At 44.7% G+C, this 27,977-nt stretch overlaps 1 protein-coding gene across 3 annotated transcripts in view; it reads left to right on the top strand.

The window, feature by feature from the left end:
* The window catches only part of LOC137425464 (dorsal-ventral patterning tolloid-like protein 1), a 189,893-nt gene that overhangs the window by 115,552 nt on the left and 46,364 nt on the right, over positions 1–27,977 (top strand). For all 3 annotated transcript variants that reach the window (XM_078776663.1, XM_078776664.1, XM_078776665.1), the window contains 8 exons: positions 6,786–6,964; positions 7,116–7,221; positions 11,205–11,329; positions 14,955–15,070; positions 16,723–16,825; positions 16,966–17,082; positions 18,820–18,965; positions 19,901–20,096. In XM_078776663.1, coding sequence (XP_078632789.1) covers positions 6,786–6,964; positions 7,116–7,221; positions 11,205–11,329; positions 14,955–15,070; positions 16,723–16,825; positions 16,966–17,082; positions 18,820–18,965; positions 19,901–20,096 — 1,088 coding nt within the window. The remainder of the gene's footprint in view (positions 1–6,785; positions 6,965–7,115; positions 7,222–11,204; positions 11,330–14,954; positions 15,071–16,722; positions 16,826–16,965; positions 17,083–18,819; positions 18,966–19,900; positions 20,097–27,977) is intronic.

Below are 27,977 nucleotides of genomic sequence, written 5' to 3'. Positions count from 1 at the left end.
TCACAAACAGAGAAACAGGCAGACAGGGGTGAAAACATAACCTCTGCCTCCTTCGGTGGTGGATTTGAACAGAAAATGCACTTATTTACCCAAAACAAGGGTTTGTAGGAGGATACCTGGCTACCAATGTGCATTACCCAGTACAATGTTTGGAGTTTGGATGTGTTCTTGTCCATTTGTGACCATCTATATTTTAAAAGGAGCCATGTCTGCATGTTTGTTTATTTGTCGTGGTATAACTTGAGAACGGAGTAACGGATTTTAATGAAACCAACGACTGTGGATTCAGGGACCTCCCAGAAAGGTTTGTGTTGCAAAAAAAGAAAAAGAAGAAGAAAAGGAAGGAAGGTTTGTGTATGGGTACAGGTGGCGAAACTGCAAACGCCAACTTGCGACTTGTGACCTCGACCTTCTCTCTCTCTCTCTCTCTCTCTCTCTCTCTCTCTGTCTCTCTCCTCTCTCCTCTCTCCTCTCTCCTCTCTCCTCTCTCCTCTCTCCTCTCCCCTCTCTCCTCTCTCTCATTTCCAGAATGGTTTGTTGTTGTTGTTGTTGTCGTCATATTCATCCCCTACAACTTACACATCGAAAGAAATGCTGCACTGACAGAGCAGAAATTACAGACTGAATGTCATTTTTGGGTATTGCCATAATAAACCGTGGAACCTTTACAATCCGCATGGTTGCAGAGGGAAGAACTGTTTGAGTCCTTCAACGAAGGATGCGCTGTATATGTTCCATGAGGCCAGGCCATCCTCATGCAGTGCCAGGATGATAATTTGTAGTGGAATATTTCTGCCTTAAGGGATCAAAACCAAAGCATTCCATTGGAAAACATACCCATCATTCCATGTCACAAAAAGTATGCAATGATTGCACAATCATTTTGCCTTTAGAAGGAATCATTATACAGTTGCAAAATATTCACCTTGTCGAATGTCACATTTCACATTATTTGATTATTTATAATCATAATCAGCCGTTTATACTTTTTGCCTTTTGGACTTTATCTTCAACCGAAACTTTTCAGAATTTCACAAAAAATATAAATTAAGAGAACAGGGTCTTCAGCCAGTTCTAATAATCATAATAATGTATACTCTTCTTATTGCCAAAAGCACATACTGCACACAGTACTGACCCAAACACACAACGGAGCATACCATAAGAGATAGAGGAGCTAACGGTTAGAACAAGGGACAAGAGATAGAATGACGGGGGTGGAAACCGCAGGCCGGCTGTCATCGTCTTGGAGTCAGCTGGAAGACTGTGGGAACGTAAACAAAACGTCCGTTCCCTGTTATGGTCAGGTCATGATAAACTAAACCTTTTTAGTGGTTGGAGGGTCGTTGAGTTTAAGGAAGGTAACGGGTCCCCCAAAGTTGAATAGTGCACATTTTAAACACTATGCCTCTGTTAAAGTATTTTTTATTTTGCTAAAAGAAAATAATAAGCCAGATTCATGCTATTTTGATAACGATTCTGAAACCGGACGGCATCAGCTCACATGCCCTGTAAAAACCTCCTCTGCTGCTCTCGCACATCTTGTTTCTGCTCTTTTCACTGTCATTTGTGCCAGGTCATCGTCCGTTCGCTTGGAAGCCAGCCAACATCAAAAAGGTGCAAAGCCAACGTTGTCTACAGATCCACAGACCTATCGGCTTACTTCCAATCATCAGCAAGGTCGTGTAATCCATTATCGTAGTTTATATGAAATCTTTCCTTTTCTCCAACAACCTCATCTCAGATCACTAATTCGGATTCAGACCAGTTCACTCGACTTTAGACATGCTGCTTCCCCGACAATTAATCGAGGCCCTCATTGTCAGATATGAGATCAGAGCCGGCTCTCTAGACCGAACTCGTGCTTTTGTTACAGTCTGCAATCCCACCTTGCTCTGCAAACTCTCTCCCTATGGTATCCAAGGCCAACTCCACACATGGCTTACTGACTTCCTCTACTCTCACAGCCAACGTGTGGCTCTCGACTGAATCTTTTCATCTCCTCTTCCTGTCAAGGCTGGAGTGCCCCAAGGCAGTGTTTTGGACCATTCCTATTCCTGATCTTCATAAATGATCTCTCTGACTCTGGAAAATCCTCTTTATATATTTCCTGATGGCTCCATTCTCTGCCGTGACATCGCTCATCCTTCAGAGGGAAAGGCTGCAGCCTCTTCCCTCTCTTCACACCATGACAAAACCACAAGCTGATCAAACACTTGGAATATGTCTTTCAATCTTGGAATATGTCTCCCCCTTCCTCTTCATTAACGGTATGGACCTCAAACATCCGGGGCCTTCGCTCAAACTTGACTGATCTCTCCATACAGGTTGCTTCTGACAAACCAGATGTGATCTGCTTAACAGAAACTTTCCTCCTTCATGATGTCTCTGATGCCTTGGTATCTCTCCCAGGTTACTCCCTCCTCCGGCATGATAGACCTGAGCCTCGTCCTGGAGGTGGGGTTGCTATCTTTATAAAAAACTCTCTTCCTCACTCGCCCTCCACTGCCCTCTCTCCACCTCACCCCCAGGAATACCTTTGGCTACGGCTTCCCCTTCGCTCCCACCTTTTGTTCATATGTGTGTTGTACCATCCACCAAACAGCGATGACTCCATCTACATCTCGCTGTCTGATAATATAGACCAACTTCTATCTACCCATCCCAACTCTCTCTTCCTCATATGTGGTGATTTCAATTGTCACCATGCCAGTTGGCTGGGTGTGGGTACCTCTCTCACCAGCCATGGCTCTTCAGCAAAGGACTTCTGCGACTCACTGGGACTGACACAATCTGTCAATTTCCCGACCCGGATCTCAGTCAACGGAGCATCTTCTCTTCTGGATTTGGTTATGACAAACTTCCCTGAAAATGTCTGCTGCTCTTCTTCTGCTCCAATCGGCTCATCTGATCATGTGCTTGTCAAAGTGGACATCTCTCTGACCATTCTCAGAGAGCCTCCTCAGCGTCGACGAGTCTGGCATTTCACTCAGGCCAACTGGCACGGTCTTCAAGCAGCCATCAATCATCTGGACTGGTCTCCCATCTCTACCGCCTCTAACATCAACTCATCCTGGGAATTCTTTCAAAGTAAATTGCTCTCTCTCATGCACAGATTTATCCCATCTCGTCTTCAGTTGTCATACCCTTCCTCCCGTCCATGGTACACGGAATCTTGTGGTGAGGCTGTTGCCCTGAAACAACTTGCTTTCGTCTCCTGGAAAGCAAATCCAACGGAAGGAAATCTCATTTCCTTTCACAAAGCCCGAAACAAGTGTGTGTCCACCCTCAGGAGAGCCAGGAAACAATATCTCACCGTTCTCAAGACCGAACTCTCTTATCTGTCTCCCTCTTCCAAATCCTGGTGGCGTCTGGTCAAATCTGTTTCTGGTGTTTGTTCCCCCTCCATCCCCTCCCTCACCTCAAACGGCTTAACGGCTGACTCCGCACATGAAAAAGCTGAATGCCTCAACTCTGGGTTTGCCTCTAAATCTTGTGTCCCAAACCCATCCCTCTCTGTACCCACCGTACCCAGTCGTACCCAGCTGCTCCTGGACTCTGTGTCCTTTCCCCCTGACAAGGTGGAAAAGTTTCTGTCAACCCTCGACTCTGATTCTGCAACTGGTCCTGACGGCATCAGCCCACGGGTCCTAAAATCATGTGCTTCCGCTCTTTCACTCCCTCTTTCTGTTCTCTTCACCCTCTCTTTTGCTCAAGGTCATCTGCCATCTGCTTGGAAATCAGCCAACATCACCGCTTTGCACAAAAAAGGTGCAAAAACAGATCCCAGCAACTACAGACCAATCAGCCTTCTCCCAATTATCAGCAAATTCATGGAATCCATCATTGCTTCAGATATGAAATCTTTCCTCTTCTCCAATGGCTTGATCTCTGATCATCAATTTGGTTTCAGACCTGGTCACTCTACTCTGGACATGCTGCTTCTGCTTTCTCAACAATGGATGGAGGTCCTCAACACCAAACAGGAAATTAGAGCCGTCTCCCTTGACATTTCATGTGCCTTCGATACGGTCTGGCACCCTGCTCTGCTCACCAAACTCTCCTCCTTTGGTATCCATGGAAATCTCCACGCATGGCTGGCGGACTTCCTCTCTGGTCGTAGTCAACGTGTGGCCCTGAATGGGTTTCTCTCATCTCCTCTTCCTGTTCAGGCTGGAGTTCCCCAAGGTAGTGTTCTGGGCCCTGTGCTTTTTCTGGTCTTCATCAATGATCTCTCTGACTCTCTTGAAAATCCTCTCTATCTCTTTGCTGACGACTCTACTCTCTGTCGCTCCATTCCTCATCCCTCAGATCGGCAGTCTGCAGCCTCCTCACTCTCTGCAGACCTGGACAAAATCACAGACTGGGCAAACAAATGGAACATGTCTTTCAATCCTGATAAATCTCACACTCTTACGATGTCTCTCTGAAAAGACCGACTGGAAAACCCTCCCATCTACTTTCTGAATAATCCTCTCCAAGAAGTTCTGTCACTCAAGCTTTTGGGTCTCACTATTTGCCATGATCTTTCCTGGGAAAACCACATTTCAAATCTGGCCTCCAAAGCTAGTCGCCGACTGGGCATCCTCCGTCGTGCGAAGTCCTTCCTTGGCACACCTGAGCTCCTCACCACATACAAGGCTTTCATCCGCAGCTCTATGGAATACTGCTCTCCCCTCTGGTCTGGTGCTCCTGCCTCACACCTAGCCCGTCTTCACGCTGTTGAAACCAAAGCGTTCAGAATCATTGGAATCTCCCGCGATGAAGCTAACTCCAAGGGCCTTTCACTCACTCACCGCAGGCAGGTTGGTGGTCTTTCCGTCTTCTACCAACTCCTCTCTGGCCTTGCCCCCCCAGCCCTCTCTGGGCTCTGTCCCCCAAATATTCCTACAGGTCACACAAGATCTGCCTGCAACCCTCTTATGGTTAAACTGCCAAAATCAAGACTTTCTGCTCACCTTCACTCCTTCATTCCTCTTTTCTCCCGCCTCTGGAACAAACTCCCTCACTCTCTTCAATCCCACTCCACCCTCCAGGTCTTTAAAACAGCTGTTCACCACCATCTCTTATCCTCCCCCATCCAAAACCTTGATCTTTTCTACCCCCGCTAATTTCGGTCCCCTTGTGTTTTATACCTCTTCCCCCCCCCCCCCCCCTCCCCTTCCCACGCCTCCTGCCCCCAAGCCCTCTCCCTCCCACACTTCTCCCTGCTCTCAAATGTTGTGGTTGTGTGCTTCCCCTTCTCTCCCCATCTTGTCTTCCGCTCCCTCTTTTTGTATATTTTGTTTGTCTGGTTGATTTGTTTGTGAAATAAATGTTAGCTCTTTCACGAGCCTCGATTAAGTATACAAAAAAAAAAAAAAAAAAAAAAAATCCTGATAAATCCCACACACTCGCTCTCTCTCACCGAAAGAACCATTTGGCAAACCCTCCATTCTACATTCATAACAATTCTCTCAAAGAAGTTCAGAGTCACTCAAACTCCTGGATCTCACTATCAGCCATGATCTTTCTTGGGCAAACCACATTTCTAATTTGGCCTCCAAAGCCAGTAACTGACTTGGCATCCTCTGTTTTACAAAGTCCTTCCTTGGCACACTCGAACTCATGTCCACCTACAAGACATTCATCCACAACTTGATGGAGTACTGCTATCCCTTCTGGGCTGGCTCCCCTGCCTCACACATTACTCAGCTTGACGCTGTGGAAACCAAGGCCTTCATGATTATCGGAATCTCCACCGGTGAATCTGAGTCTATGGGCTTATCACTTTGCCATGTTAGGGCGGCAGGCTTGGGATCCTAAAGTCTTGAGTTTGAATCCCATTGAATTAACGCCAGGTGGGGTTGACTCAGCCAGTCATCCTTCCGAGGTCGGCAAAATGAGTACCAGCAAAATGAGTACCAGCAAAATGAGTACCAGATAACTGGTTATAGAGAGGCATTGCATCAGCGGCAGATGCGCCCACAGAAATGATGCAACCAGCAGCCGGCTGGCTGCACACGAACCACCCACCACCCACTTTGCCATTGCAGACAGGTCTGTGGTCTCTCTGCCTTCTTCCACCTCCTTTCTGGTTTGGACCCTCTGCCCTCTCGATGCTTTGTCTCCTCCCTACCTCCACCCAGATATCTGTGATGCATACATGGTCCACCAGCAATCCCCTTCGAGTGAAACTCCAAAAATCCAGAATCACTGCTCACCTCCACTCATTAATTGGTCCTTTTTCCCTGTGGAACCAACTTCAACACTCTCTTCAATCTCATTCTCCCCTCCAGGTCTTCAAGACAGCTGTTCACCACCATCTCAGATCATCCCCAATGCAAAACCATGATCTTTTCCACCCTCTTTGACCCCTCCGCTCCAAGCTTACCTATTTCCAAATTTCCAGTTTTTCCTTCCTGAGAGTTTGTTTCGATATTTATCTGGTCCACACCATATGTGTCCTCCTCCTAGACCTCATTCTTCCCAACATCCCTTGTTTATTCATGTCTCCCTCTATTTTGTCCCTCACCCCTGCTGTTGGTGTTTCCTCCCTCTTTCTACTGTTTATATTGTCCTGTTGCCTCCTGATCCGTTATATGTTCTCGCTCTCCCATGAGCCTTGACTTAGTTTGAAAATAACATAAAAAAACAAAAATAATGGCAATGTGATGAATAGTGAGCAACAGTAATGTGATATTCAATACCGGGCCCTCAAATGTTGCAAATATTACAGCAATGAGAAGATGGTTGTTGGGTTTTTGGTGGCAAGCCACAGTTTATAATCCTGTTTTTGATTCAAGGTGCTGCTCTTTTGTGGGTCGAATGGGAGATGGGGCACAAGCAATTTCAATAGGGAAGAACTGTGACAAGTTTGGCATCGTTGTGCATGAACTTGGACACGTGATCGGGTTCTGGCACGAGCACACACGACCTGACCGAGACAATCACGTCGTCATCGTGCGCGACAATATCCAACCTGGTATGTGTGCATCTCATCTTTACTAATGGCAAAAGTACTGGTTAACTAGACTCTAGGTCTGGAGTGATTGCATAGGAAGCATTGTTTCCCTTTGAGGAAATTGCAACTTTATTAGTCATATTTACTTTGACCCTGTGTGTTTGGACCAAAGGTCAGGAGGAAAACTTCCTCAAGATGGAACCCGGTGAAGTGCATTCTCTGGATGAGGGTTATGACTTCGACAGCATCATGCATTACTCACGCAACACCTTCTCACGGTGAGTTTCCGTTTCCATTTCTTTTTATTTCTTTTTTTGTATACAAGTTCGAGGCTCGTGAAAGAGCGAACATTAATCACACAAAAAGTCAAACCGACACAAACCGACACATAAAACACAAAATAAGGGGAGCGGTAGACAAGATGGGGAGAGAGGGGGAAGGACACAAACACAACATTTGAGAGCAGGGACATCGAGAGAACTGTGGGAGGGAGAGGGCTTGGAGAGGTATAAAACATATGGACACTGCAAGGACTTCCAGGAAAGAAGTTGGAATTTCGAAAAAGTGTATCTGGGGTGAATTAGCGGGGTAGAAAAGATCAAGGTTTTGGATGGGGGAAGATAAGAGATGGTGGCGAACAGCTGTTTTAAAGACCTGGAGGGAGGAGTGGGATTGAAGGGAGTGGGGGAGTTTGTTCCAGAGGCGGGAGAAAAGGGGAATGAAAGAGTGAAGGTGAGAAGAGAGCCGAGATTTTGGCAGTTTCACCAGAAGAGGCTTGCTGGCAGATCTTGTGCGACCTGTAGGAATATTTGGTGGACAGAGCACAGAGAGAGCTGGGGGAGCAAGGCCGGAGAGTATTTTTTGCTCATCTTCTTCTTCGTTAGTATGTAGCAAAAGACTGCAGGGTAGCATCATTGCCTGAGGGTGCGGCTGTGTTGCTGATGGAATGCCCTCTACTTGTTAGGGCAGGAATTTGGAATTTGGCAATTGCGCCGGCGATATCTTGCTGACTCTTAACAAGGGACACCGTTGGATCCTTAACATCAACCGACAGATTCTGGCAGACAGGACTCCTGTTTAACATCCATCCGAGGGATTGCACACACATTGATGAATCACCCGGCCTGTGAAACACCAGGTGACAGTTTATAGCTTGGTCGGGATTCAAACCCAGCACAGACAGCTTAGAGGCGAGTGTGCGTACTTCTAGGCCATCTTGCCAGCCCAATTTTGCTCAATGTTTGTATGCTTGAGTGGAGGTTCACGGTATAGAGCAAATGAACACTACTAGGAATTTCAGGAAATAAGTTGGAGATTGAAAGAGGTGGATTTGAGGTGTTTTATTGGGGGTAGAAAAGATCATGGTTTTGGATGGGGGAAGATATGAGATGGTGGTGATCAGCTGTTTTAAAGACCTGGAGGGAGGAGTGGGATTGAAGAGAGTGAGGGAGTTTGTTTCAGAGGCGGGAGAAAAGAGGAATAAAAAAGTGAACATGAGCAGAAGTCTTGGTTTTGGTAGTTTCACCAGAAGAGGGTTTCCGGCAGATCTTGTGCATCCTGTAGGAATATTTGTGGGATAGAACACAGACAGAGCAGGGGGAGCTGGGCTGGCAAGGAATCGGTAGAAGACAGAAAGACCACCAACCTGCCTGCAGTGATCGAGTGAAAGGCCCTCAGAATCAGCTTCATCGTGGGAGATTCCAATGATTCTGAATGCTTTGGTTTCTACAGTGAGAAGCCGAGCTAGGTGTGAGGTAGGAGCACCAGCCCAGAGGGGAGAGCTTTCCTATCACTTTTGGAGGAATTGTGGAGCCATATCGTTTTAAGGCTTGTGCGAGTGATTCAGATGAACATGGTGTTAGTGAGGATGGCGGTGTTAGTAGTGCAGATGAAAACGACGGTCACATGTTAACTACAGATTGGTAGGTTTTGTTTTTCCGTTCAATTGACTGTTTATCAGGGATTTTGTATTAATTGATAAATCGGTTATATTACTCCAGAAGTATATGGCACAGACACAGGACGGACACAACATGACACGGCATGACACAGCATGGACATGGCACGACACAGCATGGACACAGGATTGATACGATACAACACAACATGGACATGGTATGACAGTGTGGACACGGCATGGCACATTCAGACACCGCTGACCAAATGGGCAATGAATGCCATTTGTGTCTGTGGTCATGCTGTGTTGTGTCTCACCGTCATGTCCCTGCTGTGTCCCTGCTGCTGTGTTGTGTCATGTCCATGCCGAATCCCACACTGGTGTTTGATTCACCACTCAATTTGCCCATGTGCATGTGCTGGTAGCTGAGTGGAGATGGTGTTATAGTTTCGAGCAATGGCTGTTTCTTCCACTTAATCGTGGGGATGGCATCCTCTCTCAATCATGGTAACCACAAGATCTAGCCATCTCTTGTTTTATACCAGTGCTCTATAAAACATTCTGAGTACAAAAGCAAACATTTTGTAGGCCCGATCCACACTCGGGCATTTCTGACAAACCTTGTCAAATTTCTGGCAACCCTCTGATCTTTCGGCCATTGGTGTAGCATGAAACCATCTCGGTTTGTATTTCTGCAACCACCAAGGACGCATTGACCCGACACATTTGTAGAAATTCTAAAATTATTCGCCGTTTGAGTTAAATCATACCGCGATGTAACCCGTAGACAATACAGATTTGGCGGTCGACTTCCTGGTGTGACATCATGGCTAATCATGAGGAAGAATAAGATTTCGATTTTTAATTGCAAAGTTACCGACTCTATAAATCGGAAATCGGAAAAAGACACATCATATCTATTTTGTAGAGTATCAAGGGATAGATTAGAGTCAAGGTGGGTGGAGCGTTTGGGTTCCCCTTTAAGATCGAAGGAAGACCTAGACTTGCCCACGAATCTGCATCGGTGGACAAGTACAACAATGCATTAAATCAACAGGAAATTTACTGAGAAATGCTAACTGCTGTGGGAAGCAATAAAAAGCTGACGTTTCAGGCTTCAGCCCTTTGTCGGAGGTAAGGAGAAAAACGCCAGCTTCTCCTTGCTTCCCACAGGGGTTAGCATACCTCAATCAATGGCCTGTTGATTTCATCCATTGTTCACTTTGACATAATATTGTACATAAATTGGGAGAGGTCTTCCATGTTCATCATTATTGTTTATTGCATGTAGTACTGGAGATTGTTATATGTTCCACAAAGTAATGTGACCATTATTGAAAGTGTTGAGAATGACCAGCATCTCCATAAATTTGTTCAAATGCCAAATGTGGTTGGATATGGCACATTCAGATTGTCATTCATCCCAACCCATGTGTCCACAATATTGCACAATTGCATTGGTACGAGGCTTTGGAGACACAAAAATAATTTGGTATGCTTCACAAACATGCTTTGTGCGTGCTGTGGGGTACTACCATCAATTAATGCATCTAGATCCGCAGTAACGGACGTGGGGATACCATATTCCACCAACGTTGTACAAACTCCATGTGTTGCATAAGTATCTATTGTGTTTTATACCTCTCCCCCCCCCCCCCCCCTCCCCTTCCCACGCCTCCTGCCCCCAAGCCCTCTCCCTCCCACACTTCTCCCTGCTCTCAAATGTTGTGGTTGTGTGCTTCCCCTTCCCTCCCCATCTTGTCTTCCGCTCCCTCTTTTTGTATATTTTGTTTGTCTGGTTGATTTGTTTGTGAAATAAATGTTAGCTCTTTCACGAGCCTCGATTCAGTATACAAAAAAAAATTTAAAAAAATAAAAAATGCAGCAATGAGTATTCCTCATATTTTTCCAATTGAATGTGGGTATAATATATCATACACGTTTCTCAACCTGCCCTGGCAGAACTGCAATTGTCCCTGCAAGAGGAGGTCACCTGGGTGGCCGTTCCACAGGAAACATTGCTAATTTATTTGATGGAATTTCCTGTTGTTTTGATGACCGCGTGTCTGCAATCATTGCCATGCAACCTACTGAAAGCAAACAATTTTTTTGTTCACCTGGTATGACACGGACATTACTTGTTGGTGTCGTTTGCATGAAACTGCGCTCGTTTTCACAGAAGACCGTCCTTCAGGGTGCTTCAAAGTGAACCATCTCCTTTAAAGTTTAAAAATAGAGACATCAATGCTTCTGGGTGCTGCTTATCCCACTACCCAATTCATATACTGTTCGGTGGAGAGATACTCACTGCTATGCATTTTGTTTCCATCTCAAACCGATTAACTTTTGGACTTGCATTTTCAGAGGAATGTTTATGGACACCATCTTGCCACGAAAGGATGAGAACGGAGTACGGCCAGCCATTGGGCAGAGAAACCGCCTCAGCAAAGGAGACATTGCACAGGCCCAAAAGCTGTACCGCTGTCTCGGTGCGTTTGAGTGTTTGTGCTCACAGCTCGGGTACAGTATCATGGAAATAAACATAAACCGCGATCAGCTTCAGTAAATATTTGGTTGAGTTAGTTGCAGTCCAAGATGATAACAATCGTGCTTTTCAAATCTGAAAGTATTTTTCCATTATTTAATGTGATCCTTTACAAAATATTTGGACAGCCTCGAGAGTAAAGTTCTTTCGCAAAAATAGCTTATTGTGTCTTGGAGGAAATGTAAGTTCTGCTTTCATTTCGTTTTCATTATGTAATCGGTGCATTAGCCTTGTTTTTGGGGCTTGATCACTGTTAAAAACGAGAACGGCACTCAGTAGAGAGTGGTTCGACGGCCTCCACCTGGTTGGTCATATCACTCAATGGTGAAGAATCGCTTTTAAAATTCTACAAGCTGGATCCGGATCCGGAACTTCACCAAAATTGAATCGATTCTTCTTTGTCACACACACAACCTGTCCAACAAGTTTCGTCCAAATCCAGCCATAACTTTTTGAGATATCCTGCTATGTATCGGTTTTGGCCCGATCTCTCAATGGTGAAGAATCACTTTTAAAAATTTCAACATTTTTCATATCTGCATCCATATTCAGATCTTCACCAAAATCGAATCGAATTGTTCTTGTCAGACACCCAACCAGTCCACCAGGTTTCATCCAAATCCGTCCATAACTTTTTGATACATCCTGCTGTGTATCGTTTTTGCTCCTATCCCCCAATGGTGAAGAATCACTTTACAATTCTAGTAGTCGGATCCGAATCCGGATCTTCACCAAAATCGAATCATTTCGGCCTTGTCACATACGCTACCTCTCTGCCAAATTTCTTCCGAATTCGTCCACAATGTTTTGAGATATTTTGTTCACAAACAAACAAATGGACAGACAAACAGGGGTGAAACATAACCTCCATCCACCTTTGGTGGTGGAGGTAACAAACAATCGTTGGAAACCGTCTAAAATAATGGTGGATATATGGTTTTGAAAAACCTGAGTGGAATGATCACTGCTCGGGATTTTAAGAACTTTTAAATGCACCTGGATTGAAGAGCGACATTGTTTTTCTTGTCGCACTTGAACAAAGTGAGCGGTGTGTATTTCAACATCTCCTTTAGCAAGTTTCTGGGTTAACAGGTTGGCCGAGAGGTACGCACCCTCACCTCGAAGATGTCTCGTCTGGGTTTAATCCTGACCCAGCTATAGACTGTCATTCCGGTGTTTCACAGGCAGGGCGATTCATCAATGTGTGTGCCATCCTTCATATAAATGTTAAACAGGCGTCCTATCTGGCAGCATTCGTTTGTGGACTTTGAAGATCCCAGTCCTTTGCAAAGAGTAGGCAAGCTATCACCGGCACCGCTGGCAGCAGAGGGCATTGTATCAGCAGCACAGCCGCACCCGCAGCCTTGTGCTGCATATGAACGATGAAGAAGAAAGTTTCTGATTTTGGCTTATTTTGTGACAGTTGTGTAAAAAAGGAGTTGTCTTGTTTGTTTTTTAAAAATAGCTGTCTGTTAAAACTCTGCATATTTTTCTGTTTGTCCTGTAACTACTCTGAGATCATTGGACTTATTGACACCACATTTTCAAGCTGTACTTAGAGGGTTCATATTTAAGTATTTTGTGAAATATTTTTCAAAAAACTGAAATAATATATATTTCGATTTTTTTTTGGGGGGGGGGGGGGGATTTCTCATCGGTATTATTTGGGTTATTTATCCTTTGTGGCAGACTGGTCCAATCACTTTGCCCAGTAACATAGCCTGACAAGTGCACTCCTGCCCGGAGGGAGGAGGGAGTATCCGCTAGTTAAAAATAAAATTTGATAACTCAGCATTGTATTTTAAATGCAGATTTATAATGTTATTTCATTGTTGTGCAAAGATGCATTTGTGTTTCATAACTTTTTATGCAGCTTTGAATGTATAAAATAGATTGCAGTAGATGGTCTGTCTATAACTTGGACATAATTCACATTTGAGGGATAAAATAAACTTGTGGTTAAATTAGACTTTAAAATAATGAGGTTAAATTGGACAACTTTGTTGAATTATGGCTAAGGCCAGTTTGGGCATGCGAGTTCAGTCCATATACCTTGAAATATACCTTAAAGCTTAAACCATGGGTGGTCTGGGGACACACTCAAACAACCACCAAGAAAGACCACCAATCTGCCTGCGGTGATAGAGTGAAAGGCCCTCAGAATCAGCTTCATCGCAGGAGATACCAATGATTCTGAAAGCTTTGGATTCAACCATGTGAAGCCGAGCTCGGGGTGAGGCAGGAGCACCAGCCCAAAGGGGAGAGCAGTACTTAGCTGCGGATCAAGCTGCGGATGAAAGATTTGTATGTGGTGAGGAGCTCAGATGTGCCAAGGAAGGACTTCGCACGATGGAAGATGCCCAGTCGGTGATTGGCTTTGGAGGCCAGCTTGGAAATGTGGTTTTCCCAGGCAAGATCATGGCAGATAGTGAGACCCAAGAGCTTGAGTGATCGAACTTCTTCAAGAGGATTGTTGAGAAAGAAGATGGGAGGGTTGTTCAGACGGTCTTTTCAGAGAGACAAAGTGAGAGTGTGAGATTTGTCAGGATTGAAAGACATGTTCCACTTGTTTGACCAGTCTGTGATTTTGTCCAGGTCTGCAGAGAGTGAGGAGGCTGCAGACTGCCGATCTGAGGGGTGAGACGTGGAGCAGCAGAGAGTTGAGTCATCAGCATAGAGATAGAGAGGATTTTCCAGAGAGTCGGAGAGATCAACGATGAATACCAAAAAAGCACAGGGCCCAGTAGACTACCTTGAGGAACTCCAGCCTGAACAGGAAGAGGCGATGAGAGAATCTGAGAATTGCTTATAATTGGAAACAAGCTAATCGGCCTGTAGTTAAGAAGATCCATTTTTACACCAGGTTTGTGTATTGCAGTGGTGTTAGCTAACGTCGAGGCAGACAGAAACTGACACAGAAAGAATGTTCGAGTGAACAGAGCAGAAAGAGGATGAGTAAGAGCAGCAGAGCAGGTTTTTAGGACAGATGTACTGATGTCCTCTGTGCTCGTCACAGAATCAGAAGCGAAGTTTCCAGAAACCTGTCCACCTTCTCAAGTGAGAAGGACAGTTCCTGGAGTAGTTGGGTATGAGAGGGTAGGGTAGTTGTAGCGAATGAGTGGATAGGAACACAGGATTTGAAAGTAAACACAGAATTTGGGCATTCTGCCTTCTCATGAGCAGAGTCAGGTGTGGTGCCGTTTGAAGTGAGGGAAGGGACATGATGGGTCATACACCAGAGGCAGACTTGGCGAGGCACCATCATGTCTTTGGTTTGAAATAGGTTTGAAAATTCAGCCTTGAGGTTTGCCAGATATTTTCTGGCTGGGGGAAGAATTTGTTTAGATGGGTGAAAACTATTGGTGAAAAGCCAATCAATAAGGGTATTTGGTGGGGGACGGGAGAGACAGATCTTCCTAACCAAAGCCTTACTTTCCGAACACCATCAACATATGATTGGTCTTTGATCAGCCCTAATAATGAAAATTGAGAATATTACAGAATACATGTCGTTGGGCCAAGTTCGTTTATTGTTCATCAACAATTTTATTTTCGTGCTCTTTCCTCAGAATGTGATGCGACACTTCAAGATTCTGAAGGAAACTTCTCATCTCCCGGTTTCCCCAACGGATACGCATCTTACACACATTGCATCTGGCGACTCTCCGTCACACCAGGAGAGAAGGTGAATTCTGCCTTATCCATCACTGTGAAAATAGATTTGTGAAATCACCACTGTGAAAACAGATTTTGTCAGAACAATAAATAATTAAATTGATATATGTGGGAAAATTACGTGCCCAGAACAGGACTCTAACCCAGGTCCTCTGGAAAACCGTACCAGTGCTCTGTCATCTGAGCTACCTGGGCGACCCTGACTGAGCATGCAATTTTCCCACACATATGATTGCCACTCTCTTATAAAAAATAAAATAAATAATTTGTTCGAACAAAAAAAACACTGAAAAAATAACGTCAATATAAGACAAAAACAGAAGAAAGTACTAGAATGGCACTCGGTAGAGCTCATACCTCCGCCAGGCTGAACAGTTTATGTTTTCTATCCCACTGATAGGCTGGATCTGGATTCGGACCTGAACCAAAATCGAATCGCTTTTTCTTGTCGCCAAACCACTTTGTCCATCTAGTTTTGGCATAATCCGTCCACAACGTTTTGGAATATGATGCTATATATCGTTTTGGTCCTATCCCTCAATGGTGAATAATAACTTAAAAAATAAAAAAATTATCGTATCCGGATCCATATTCGGATCTTCACAAAATTGAGTCGATTGTTCTTGCCACACACCCAATCTGTCCACCAAGTTTAATCTGAATCCGTCCATATTTTTTGAGGTATTGTGCTATTTATCGGTTTTAGCCCGATCACTCAATGGTAGAAAATCAGTTTAAAATTCTCTGAACCGGATCCGGATCTTCACCAAAATTGAATCATTCCTTCCTTGTCACAAACCCAATATGACCACCATGTTTCTTCCAAATCCGTCCATAACTTGAGATATCCCGCTACATATAATTTTTGACCCATATCTATCTCTCAATGGTGAAGAATCACTTTTAAAATTCTAGTAGTTGGATCCGGATCCGGATTTTCATCAAAATCTAATAATTTCATCCTTGTCACGTACCCAACGTCTCCACCAAATTTAGTCTGAATCCGTCCATAACCTTTTGAGATACCCTCTTCACAGACAGACAGACAAACAGACAGGGATGAAAAATAACCTCCACCCACCTTCCTTGGCGGAGGTAATGTTGGAACCCATCTGTGGATCGGTCCCATCGGCCGATGGGTCTGCGCCATCTGCGGATGTGTTGTTCACCTTGAAGGAATGTGTATGCATCAATGGTGGATGAGTATGTTTATTTGAACCTAAAAATAAGCAATTGATGTCATAAATGTTTATAAAGCAGTCCGTGACATGTGGTTTGTCGATAAGATAAAAATAAGATAATATTTTTAGGTTCAAATAAACATACTCATCCACCATTGATGCATACACATTCCTTCAAGGTGAACAACACATCCGCAGATGGCGCAGACCCATCGGCCGATGGGTCTGCATTGTCATTTCTCGTGCATCCACAGATGGGTCAGACCCATCGGCCGATGGGACCGATCCACAGATGGGTTCCAACAGTAATAACAGAGTGTACTGAGGTCGGTCAATGCAAGGATGAAACTTGCGAAGTTTATGAAAAAAAATCTATTTTAAATATAGACTAATTGACATTATTCAGGTGCAATAATATTCATAATATACTGATGCAAGCAGCATTGTGACGACCAATTTATGTTCCCTGCTTTGTTTCCAGATTGTTTTCAACATCACATCTCTTGATATCTATCCCAGCATGCACTGCTGGTATGATTATCTGGAGGTTCGTGATGGATACTGGAAGCAAGCACCTCTTTTGGGTAGGTCGTGCTGGCATCACACTCTAACAGCACCTTTTAGTTACCTTTGACATCCCTCGAAGATTGAACCCACACGAGACTGCTCGGTAGTAAGCATGGTACAAACTGAGATGTCTTTCCCTATTACCCCTGTCTTTCAGGCAGATTTTGTGGAAATCGTGTACCACGGACTATCTTCTCCACGGAGAGCCGCCTCTGGGTGGAATTCCGCAGCATTAGTAACTGGGTGGGCCGTGGGTTTCTGGCTTCATATGCAGGTAACGTCCTACGTCTCCACCAAATTTAGTCTGAATCCGTCCATAACCTTTTGAGATACCCTCTTCACAGACAGACAGACAAATAGACAGGGATGAAAAATAACCTCCACCCACCTTCCTCCACCTCCACCTTCCTCCAAGTATTCTTACATCACGTGTATATTTCATAGTCAATCATGGGTGCAAATAAATGCCATGACGACCTGTCCAGGATTGCTTTTAACCTTGAGACGTTTCTTGACTTGGTGGGAACGAAGCTCCGTCAAGAGTAGGGGCCTCCACTATTACTATTATTTTTAATTGTATATACTGAAATATTGAAAAACATCAATAGAAGTTGGCATGTCTTGGATAATTTTTAACACCTCGTTTCAATAACCGGTTGTAACGACTTTCGTACAAGATGGTCAACACAACAAAAGAGACTTCTCCAGACACCATTATACTAACGTACCTGACTTAACATGTTGTTTAATCCTACCTTCAGTGTCAGAAGCGTGCCTTCCTCGTGGAATACAGTGTCACCTGTAGCCGTGCGTCACTGGGTGAAATGGACTCGTACATTAGATTTAAATCAGTACGACTCTTATGGTACTTGATGAAATGAAATAGTGTTCAAGTTCAAGCTTTGTGGTCGAGCTCTCATGATAATGAAGGCACAACATGTCGTCATGCGTGGAAACTGGATGACATGTCAACGACTTATCTGAATTGTAAACATAACTTGGCAGACAAAATAATACTGATACCTCTGCAATGCCAAGGTTGTCCCTTGCTTGAAGGAACAATCGGGAATATATGTGAGGGTGAAAGACAAGGTGAAGGGTCTATGGCGAGGGGAGAGGGGGGTCAGTGGGCGGAGTGGGCGGAGTGGGTGGAGTGGGTGGAGTCTTAGAGAGGCTGAGGGTACCATCACCATGAACCTCACAAATTATAATAACTTATTACTGCAGAACAGATGATAAAATAAAAAAAGAGACAAACTTATTTATTTCTGCAAATTATCATAAAACTATTCAAGAAATTGCGCAGGAATTATTTATTTTATGAGACATTTCATATACATTACATAGTACATTATAATATTATATCTTAACACCATAATGTCCTTGCACACATCTCCCAGGAGGAATTGTTGGGCTAGCGGGATAGCCTAGGCCTGAGAGGTGTGACCATCACCTCTGAGCCGTGTGACCTGGGTTTGAATCCTGATCCAGCTATAAACTGTCATCCTGGTGTTTCGCATGCAGGGTGAGGCATCAATGTGTGTGCCGTCCCTCGGCTGGACGTTAAACTGGGCATGCCATCTGCTGTAATTGTTAAAACTCCCGCAGTGTCCTTTGCGGCGAGTAAGCAAGCTATCGCCGGCACCTTGAACAAATTGTAAATTCCTGCTCTAACCTACAAGGTGCACTGCATCAGCAGCACATCCGCACCCACAGTAAATGATGCTACACACAGTCATGTGCTGCACTCAAAAGAAGAAGAAGAACTGTTATTCACTTCACTGTCCTCTCCCTCCTACTCCCCAAACTTGGAATGAGCAGACTTTTTCTTATATTGAACATTCGATATAGTATCTAGATACTTTTTATGGCTTTCTCTATCAAATAAATAATAATCATTGTTTTCTCATGATGATCTTGTCCCCTATTTCCTAATCATCACACCACTAAGGCTAACACCCTAATTATATTTAACACATGTTGTGTATGCTTCATTCTCATCCTATTCCAGCAATTTGTGGTGGTCTCATAAAGAAAAGCTCTGGCACAATCCAATCACCCAACTATCCTGATGATTATCAACCTTCAAAAGAATGCATTTGGGTTGTTCGTGTGTCATCCGAGTATTCAGTGGGACTCGTATTCCAGTCCTTTGAGGTTGGTACCAGCCTACAGGATTTTGATTGCCTGCAGTTGCATGATCTCTGCCAATTTTGTGATTGTCTATGGCCGATGACCATTATACGTAGTGTGTTCAAAAAGTATCCGACCTTTATTTTTCGTGCGTAAAAAAAAAGAAGCTAGGGAGGTGTTGATTGGTGCACGTATGTAGGCGATCCTAATGCGCACGCGTGAATTTTTTCCCACCTGCAGAAGCTGTCATTCGACGGCAGACCGCCGATGAGTGAGGACATGTAAGTGAGCGCCGTCGGATTTTCGTTTTTGACAAAATGACGGAAAAACTTGAACAACGCTACTGCATCAAATTTTATGTTTTTTGGCCTCGGGGATGTTGGATGCTTCCATTGTGATGACTGCAACTTGGTTTCTGGGTCGTACCCATAAACCCAGGACTCATCGCCAGTGATCACTGTGTTGAGGAAGCTGGGATCGCTGTTCACAGTCTCCAGCATGTCCTGTGCGATCTCCAAACGGAGTTGCTTCTGCTCAATCGTTAGCAGCTTTGGTACGAACTTCGCTGAGATTCTCCTGAAGCCCAAATCCTCCTTCATAATGGAATGAACGGTGTTGAATCTTGCGGATCGTTTCCACTTGGGAATCGCCAAGCTTTACACAAAATTTGATGCAGTAGCGTTGTTCAAGTTTTTCCGTCATTTTGTCAAAAACGAAAATCCGACGGCGCTCACTTACATGTCCTCACTCATCGGCGGTCTGCCGTCGAATGACAGCTTCTGCAGGTGGGAAAAAATTCACGCGTGTGCATTAGGATCGCCTACATACGTGCACCAATCAACGCCTCCCTAGCTTCTTTTTTTTTACGCACGAAAAATAAAGGTCGGATACTTTTTGAACACACTACGTATAATGGTCTGCGACAGTGATACACCAGGTTGTTTATTCCATGCAAACAGGTGGAGAGACATGACAGCTGTGGATATGACTACCTGGAGATCAGAGATGGTGAGTCAGAAGATTCCAATTTACTTGGGAGATTCTGCGGTTATGAAAAGCCTGAACCTCTCAAGTCGTCATCCAACAAGCTCTGGATAAAGTTTGTTTCTGATGGAACGATCAACAAAGCTGGATTCTCGGCTGCGTTTTTTGAAGGTGAGGGAAACGTCGGGAAAAACATCCAAATTTGTTAGAGACAGCATATTTAACAAAATATATTGCAGCTGTAAAATAGTCAACATAGACTAACTCGAACGGCACTCAGTAGAGAGTATACCTCCGCCAGGTGAACAGTTTATGTTTTGTATCCCAGAATAGACCAGAAAATCACAACACAGAATCACAATCGTTGGTGAAGGATCATTTTAAAAATTCTACCAGCCGGATCCGTATCCGGATCTTCACCAAAATTGAATCGATACTTCCTTGTCACACCCAACCTCTCCACCAAGATTCGGCCAAATCCGTCCAATATATTTTTTAAGATATCCTTCTATGTGTTGGTTTTAGCCCTATTACTCAATGGTGAAGAATCCTTTAAGAAATTAAAAAAAATTCTCGTATCCGGATTTGAATTTTCACCAAAATCGAATCATTTCTTCCTTGTCACACGCAACCTGTCCACCAAGTTTCGTGCGAATCCGTCCATAAACTTTTTAGATATCCTGCTCACAGACAAACAGGCAGACAGACAGAGAGGAGTGAAAACATAACCTTTGTCCACCTTCAGTGGCGGAGGTAAAAAAAACACTTTCCGACCTGACAACTGCACCCAATAATTCGTATCTCGATATTCTCTATCCTTCCAGTTGCTTAACCATCACCATATAAACCGATTGAGTATCTTGATCACCACAAGCTATAATTTACACTAAAATGGTGCAAAATAAATCCTTTTATCGACAGGCCAAATAGCTTACTTTCGATTAATTAGTAAAGTCATGGATTCTGTCATCGCAGATGACTTCAATTCCTTCCCTTTTCTCTGATGGCCTAATCTCAGACCATGAGTTTGGTTTCCATCCACCCTGGATATGCGGCTGCTGCTCTCCTAACAAAGCAAGGAGGGAGGCCCTGAATGTCAGCCAATATATTAGGGACATATCTTGCAGATTTGATATACAGTCTGGCATGCAACTTTCCCCTCCAAACTCGCTGCCTGTGTCATCTAAGGCCAACTCCTCTTATGGCTTGCCAACTTCCTCCAATATCGCAGTCAACGCATGGAAGAGTCACAGCTCAATGGAGTACTGCTCTCCCATTTTAGCTCATACTCCAACTACACATGTTGTACTTCTTAATTCTAAGGGAGTCAAGACCCTCAAAATTATTGAAATCTCTGCCAATGGAATTGAGTCTCAGAACCTGTTACTCTAGTTTCACAGGCAGTTGGTAGTCTGTCCTCTACTGCCTCCTTTCTGGTCTTGCACACTCTGCCCTTCCTGTCACCCCCAACCCCCCCCCCCCCTGGTTTCTCCATAGCACACACATTCAATTTGTCCTGGTGAAAACCCCAAAATCCAGGCTCACTGCTCACCTTTACTCATTTATTTTTCTTTTCTCTCGTCTGTGGAACGAACTTCCTCAGTCTTTTCAATTTCATTCTTCCCTCCAGGGCATCAAGGTGGCTGTTCACCTCCTCCTCAGGATATTCCTACTCGATTTTTTTTCTACCCTCAATGACCATCCCGAAGTCCACCCCTTTCTTTTCAGGCTACTGTGTTTTCTCCCCTCTCTCTGCAGCCACCTTTCTTTTTATTTGCCCCATTGCTCTTTCACCCCTGGTTTAACCTTGCTCTTTCATCCCTGGTTTTACCTTGCTCTTTCATCCCTGGTTTAACCTTGCTCTTTCATCCCTGGTTTAGCCTTGCTCTTTCATCCCTGGTTTAACCTTGCTCTTTCATCCCTGGTTTAACCTTGCTCTTTCATCCCTGGTTTAACCTTGCTCTTTCATCCCTGGTTTAACCTTGCTCTTTCATCCCTGGTTTAGCCTTGCTCTTTCACCCCTGGTTTAGCCTTGCTCTTTCACCCCTGGTTTAACCTTGCTCTTTCACCCCTGGTTTAGCCTTGCTCTTTCATCCCTGGTTTAACCTTGCTCTTTCATCCCTGGTTTAACCTTGCTCTTTCATCCCTGGTTTAACCTTGCTCTTTCACCCCTGGTTTAACCTTGCTCTTTCATCCCTGGTTTAACCTTGCTCTTTCACCCCTGGTTTAACCTTGCTCTTTCATCCCTGGTTTAACCTTGCTCTTTCATCCCTGGTTTAACCTTGCTCTTTCATCCCTGGTTTAGCCTTGCTCTTTCACCCCTGGTTTAACCTTGCTCTTTCATCCCTGGTTTAACCTTGCTCTTTCACCCCTGGTTTAGCCTTGCTCTTTCATCCCTGGTTTAACCTTGCTCTTTCATCCCTGGTTTAACCTTGCTCTTTCATCCCTGGTTTAGCCTTGCTCTTTCATCCCTGGTTTAACCTTGCTCTTTCATCCCTGGTTTAACCTTGCTCTTTCATCCCTGGTTTAACCTTGCTCTTTCATCCCTGCTTTAGCCTTGCTCTTTCACCCCTGGTTTAACCTTGCTCTTTCATCCCTGGTTTAACCTTGCTCTTTCACCCCTGGTTTAACCTTGCTCTTTCATCCCTGGTTTAGCCTTGCTCTTTCATCCGTGGTTTAACCTTCCTCTTTCATCCCTGGTTTAACCTTGCTCTTTCATCCCTGGTTTAACCTTCCTCTTTCATCCCTGGTTTAACCTTGCTCTTTCACCCCTGGTTTAACCTTGCTCTTTCATCCCTGGTTTAGCCTTGCTCTTTCATCCCTGGTTTTACCTTGCTCTTTCATCCCTGGTTTAGCCTTACTCTTCCATCCCTGGTTTAGCTTTGCTCTTTCATCCCTGGTTTAGCCTTAATCTTTCATCCCTGGTTTAGCCTTGCTCTTTCACCCCTGGTTTAGCTTTGCTCTTTCATCCCTGGTTTAGCCTTGCTCTTTCATCCCTGGTTTAGCTTTGCTCTTTCATCCCTGGTTTAGCCTTGCTCTTTCACCCCTGGTTTAACCTTGCTCTTTCATCCCTGGTTTAACCTTGCTCTTTCATCCCTGGTTTAACCTTGCTCTTTCATCCCTGGTTTAGCCTTGCTCTTTCATCCCTGGTTTAACCTTGCTCTTTCATCCCTGGTTTAACCTTGCTCTTTCATCCCTGGTTTAACCTTGCTCTTTCATCCCTGGTTTAACCTTGCTCTTCCATCCCTGGTTTAGCCTTGCTCTTTCACCCCTGGTTTAACCTTGCTCTTTCATCCCTGGTTTAACCTTGCTCTTTCACCCCTGGTTTAACCTTGCTCTTTCATCCCTGGTTTAACCTTGCTCTTTCATCCCTGGTTTAACCTTGCTCTTTCATCCCTGGTTTAACCTTGCTCTTTCATCCCTGGTTTAGCCTTGCTCTTTCACCCCTGGTTTAACCTTGCTCTTTCATCCCTGGTTTAACCTTGCTCTTTCACCCCTGGTTTAGCCTTGCTCTTTCATCCCTGGTTTAACCTTGCTCTTTCATCCCTGGTTTAACCTTGCTCTTTCATCCCTGGTTTAGCCTTGCTCTTTCATCCCTGGTTTAACCTTGCTCTTTCATCCCTGGTTTAACCTTGCTCTTTCATCCCTGGTTTAACCTTGCTCTTTCATCCCTGGTTTAACCTTGCTCTTTCATCCCTGGTTTAGCCTTGCTCTTTCACCCCTGGTTTAACCTTGCTCTTTCATCCCTGGTTTAACCTTGCTCTTTCACCCCTGTTTAACCTTGCTCTTTCATCCCTGGTTTAGCCTTGCTCTTTCATCCCTGGTTTAACCTTCCTCTTTCATCCCTGGTTTAACCTTGCTCTTTCACCCCTGGTTTAACCTTGCTCTTTCATCCCTGGTTTAGCCTTGCTCTTTCATCCCTGGTTTAACCTTGCTCTTTCATCCCTGGTTTAGCCTTACTCTTCCATCCCTGGTTTAGCTTTGCTCTTTCATCCCTGGTTTTGCCTTAATCTTTCATCCCTGGTTTAGCCTTGCTCTTTCACCCCTGGTTTAGCTTTGCTCTTTCATCCCTGGTTTAGCCTTGCTCTTTCATCCCTGGTTTAGCCTTGCTCTTTCATCCCTGGTTTTGCCTTGCTCTTTCATCCATGGTTTAGCTTTGCTCTTTCATCCCTGGTTTAGCCTTGCTCTTTCATCCCTGGTTTAGCCTTGCTCTTTCATCCCTGGTTTTGCCTTGCTCCTTCATCCATGGTTTAGCTTTGCTCTTTCATCCCTAGTTTAGCCTTGCTCTTTCATCCCTGGTTTAACCTTGCTCTTTCATCCCTGGTTTAGCCTTGCTCTTTCACCCCTGGTTTAGCTTTGCTCTTTCATCCCTGGTTTAGCCTTGCTCTTTCATCCCTGGTTTAGCCTTGCTCTTTCATCCCTGGTTTTGCCTTGCTCTTTCATCCCTGGTTTAGCCTTGCTCTTTCATCCCTGGTTTTGCCTTGCTCCTTCATCCATGGTTTAGCTTTGCTCTTTCATCCCTAGTTTAGCCTTGCTCTTTCATCCCTGGTTTAACCTTGCTCTTTCATCCCTGGTTTAGCCTTGCTCTTTCATCCCTGGTTTAGCCTTGCTCTTTCATCCCTGGTTTAGCCTTGCTCTTTCATCCCTGGTTTAGCCTTGCTCTTTCACCCCTGGTTTAGCCTTGCTCTTTCATCCATGGTTTAGCCTTGCTCTTTCACCCCTGGTTTAACCTTGCTCTTTCATCCCTGGTTTAACCTTGCTCTTTCACCCCTGGTTTAGCCTTGCTCTTTCATCCCTGGTTTAACCTTGCTCTTTCATCCCTGGTTTAACCTTGCTCTTTCATCCCTGGTTTAGCCTTGCTCTTTCATCCCTGGTTTAACCTTGCTCTTTCATCCCTGGTTTAACCTTGCTCTTTCATCCCTGGTTTAACCTTGCTCTTTCATCCCTGCTTTAGCCTTGCTCTTTCACCCCTGGTTTAACCTTGCTCTTTCATCCCTGGTTTAACCTTGCTCTTTCACCCCTGGTTTAACCTTGCTCTTTCATCCCTGGTTTAGCCTTGCTCTTTCATCCCTGGTTTAACCTTCCTCTTTCATCCCTGGTTTAACCTTGCTCTTTCATCCCTGGTTTAGCTTTGCTCTTTCATCCCTGGTTTAGCCTTAATCTTTCATCCCTGGTTTAGCCTTGCTCTTTCACCCCTGGTTTAGCTTTGCTCTTTCATCCCTGGTTTAGCCTTGCTCTTTCATCCCTGGTTTAGCTTTGCTCTTTCATCCCTGGTTTAGCCTTGCTCTTTCACCCCTGGTTTAACCTTGCTCTTTCATCCCTGGTTTAACCTTGCTCTTTCATCCCTGGTTTAACCTTGCTCTTTCATCCCTGGTTTAGCCTTGCTCTTTCATCCCTGGTTTAACCTTGCTCTTTCATCCCTGGTTTAACCTTGCTCTTTCATCCCTGGTTTAACCTTGCTCTTTCATCCCTGGTTTAACCTTGCTCTTCCATCCCTGGTTTAGCCTTGCTCTTTCACCCCTGGTTTAACCTTGCTCTTTCATCCCTGGTTTAACCTTGCTCTTTCACCCCTGGTTTAACCTTGCTCTTTCATCCCTGGTTTAACCTTGCTCTTTCATCCCTGGTTTAACCTTGCTCTTTCATCCCTGGTTTAGCCTTGCTCTTTCACCCCTGGTTTAACCTTGCTCTTTCATCCCTGGTTTAACCTTGCTCTTTCACCCCTGGTTTAGCCTTGCTCTTTCATCCCTGGTTTAACCTTGCTCTTTCATCCCTGGTTTAACCTTGCTCTTTCATCCCTGGTTTAGCCTTGCTCTTTCATCCCTGGTTTAACCTTGCTCTTTCATCCCTGGTTTAACCTTGCTCTTTCATCCCTGGTTTAACCTTGCCCTTTCATCCCTGGTTTAGCCTTGCTCTTTCACCCCTGGTTTAACCTTGCTCTTTCATCCCTGGTTTAACCTTGCTCTTTCACCCCTGGTTTAACCTTGCTCTTTCATCCCTGGTTTAGCCTTGCTCTTTCATCCCTGGTTTAGCCTTGCTCTTTCATCCCTGGTTTAGCCTTGCTCTTTCATCCCTGGTTTAGCCTTGCTCTTTCACCCCTGGTTTAGCCTTGCTCTTTCATCCATGGTTTAGCCTTGCTCTTTCATCCCTGGTTTAGCCTTGCTCTTTCATCCCTGGTTTAGCCTTGCTCTTTCATCCCTGGTTTAGCCTTGCTCTTTCATCCCTGGTTTAGCCTTGCTCTTTCATCCCTGGTTTAACCTTGCTCTTTCATCCCTGGTTTAGCCTTGCTCTTTCATCCCTGGTTTAGCCTTGCTCTTTCATCCCTGGTTTAGCCTTGCTCTTTCATCCCTGGTTTAGCCTTGCTCTTTCATCCCTGGTTTAGCCCTGCTCTTTCATCCCTGGTTTAGCTTTGCTCTTTCCTACCTGCTTTAGCCATGCTCTTTCATCCCTGGTTTAGCCTTAATCTTTCATCCCTGGTTTAGCCTTGCTCTTTCATCCCTGGTTTAGCCTTGCTCTTTCATCCCTGGTTTTGCCTTGCTCTTTCATCCATGGTTTTGCCTTGCTCTTTCATCCATGGTTTTGCCTTGCTCTTTCATCCATGGTTTTGCCTTGCTCTTTCATCAATGGTTTAGCCTTAATCTTTCATCCCTGGTTTCACCTTGCTCTTTCATCCCTTGTTTAGCCTTACTCTTTCATCCCTTGTTTAGCATTGCTCTTTCATCCCTTGTTTAGCCTTACTCTTTCATCCCTGGTTTCACCTTGCTCTTTCATCCCTTGTTTAGCCTTACTCTTTCATCCCTTGTTTAGCATTGCTCTTTCATCCCTTGTTTAGCCTTACTCTTTCATCCATGGTTTTGCCTTGCTCTTTCATCAATGGTTTAGCCTTAATCTTTCATCCCTGGTTTCACCTTGCTCTTTCATCCCTGGTTTCACCTTGCTCTTTCATCCCTTGTTTAGCCTTACTCTTTCATCCCTGGTTTAGCCTTGCTCTTTCATCCCTGGTTTAGCTTTGCTCTTTCACCCCTGGTTTAGCCTTGCTCTTCCATCCCTGGTTTAGCTTTGCTCTTTCATCCCTGGTTTAGCCTTAATCTTTCATCCCTGGTTTAGCCTTGCTCTTTCATCCCTGGTTTAGCCTTAATCTTTCATCCCTGGTTTAGCCTTGCTCTTTCATCCCTGGTTTAGCTTTGCTCTTTCATCCCTGGTTTAGCCTTGCTCTTTCATCCCTGGTTTAGCCTTGCTCTTTCATCCCTGGTTTAGCCTTACTCTTCCATCCCTGGTTTCGCCATGCTCTTTCATCCCTGGTTATGCCTTGCTCTTTCATCCCTGGTTTAGCTTTGCTCTTTCATCCCTGGTTTAGCCTTGCTCTTTCATCCCTGGTTTAGCCTTGCTCTTTCATCTCTGGTTTAGCTTTGCTCTTTCATCCCTGGTTTAGCCTTGCTCTTTCATCCCTGGTTTAGCCTTGCTCTTTCATCCCTGGTTTAGCCTTGCTCTTTCATCCCTGGTTTAGCCTTACTCTTCCATCCCTGGTTTAGCTTTGCTTTTTCATCCCTGGTTTAGCCTTAATCTTTCATCCCTGGTTTAGCCTTGCTCTTTCACCCCTGGTTTAGCTTTGCTCTTTCATCCCTGGTTTAGCCTTGCTCTTTCATCCCTGGTTTAGCCTTGCTCTATCATCCCTGGTTTTGCCTTGCTCTTTCATCCATGGTTTAGCTTTGCTCTTTCATCCCTGGTTTAGCCTTGCTCTTTCATCCCTGGTTTAGCCTTGCTCTTTCATCACTGGTTTTGCCTTGCTCTTTCATCCATGGTTTAGCTTTGCTCTTTCATCCCTGGTTTTGCCTTGCTCTTTCATCCATGGTTTAGCTTTGCTCTTTCATCCCTGGTTTAGCCTTGCTCTTTCATCCCTGGTTTAACCTTGCTCTTTCATCCCTGGTTTAGCCTTGCTCTTTCATCCCTGGTTTAGCCTTGCTCTTTCATCCCTGGTTTAGCCTTGCTCTTTCATCCCTGGTTTAGCCTTGCTCTTTCATCCCTGGTTTAGCCCTGCTCTTTCATCTCTGGTTT

The sequence above is a fragment of the Myxine glutinosa genome, chromosome 4, assembly GCF_964187855.1.
Source record: "Myxine glutinosa chromosome 4, kmMyxGlut1.1, whole genome shotgun sequence".
In the NCBI taxonomy this organism is placed as follows: domain Eukaryota; kingdom Metazoa; phylum Chordata; class Myxini; order Myxiniformes; family Myxinidae; genus Myxine; species Myxine glutinosa.
This window is presented reverse-complemented; position numbering and strand designations above follow the sequence as displayed.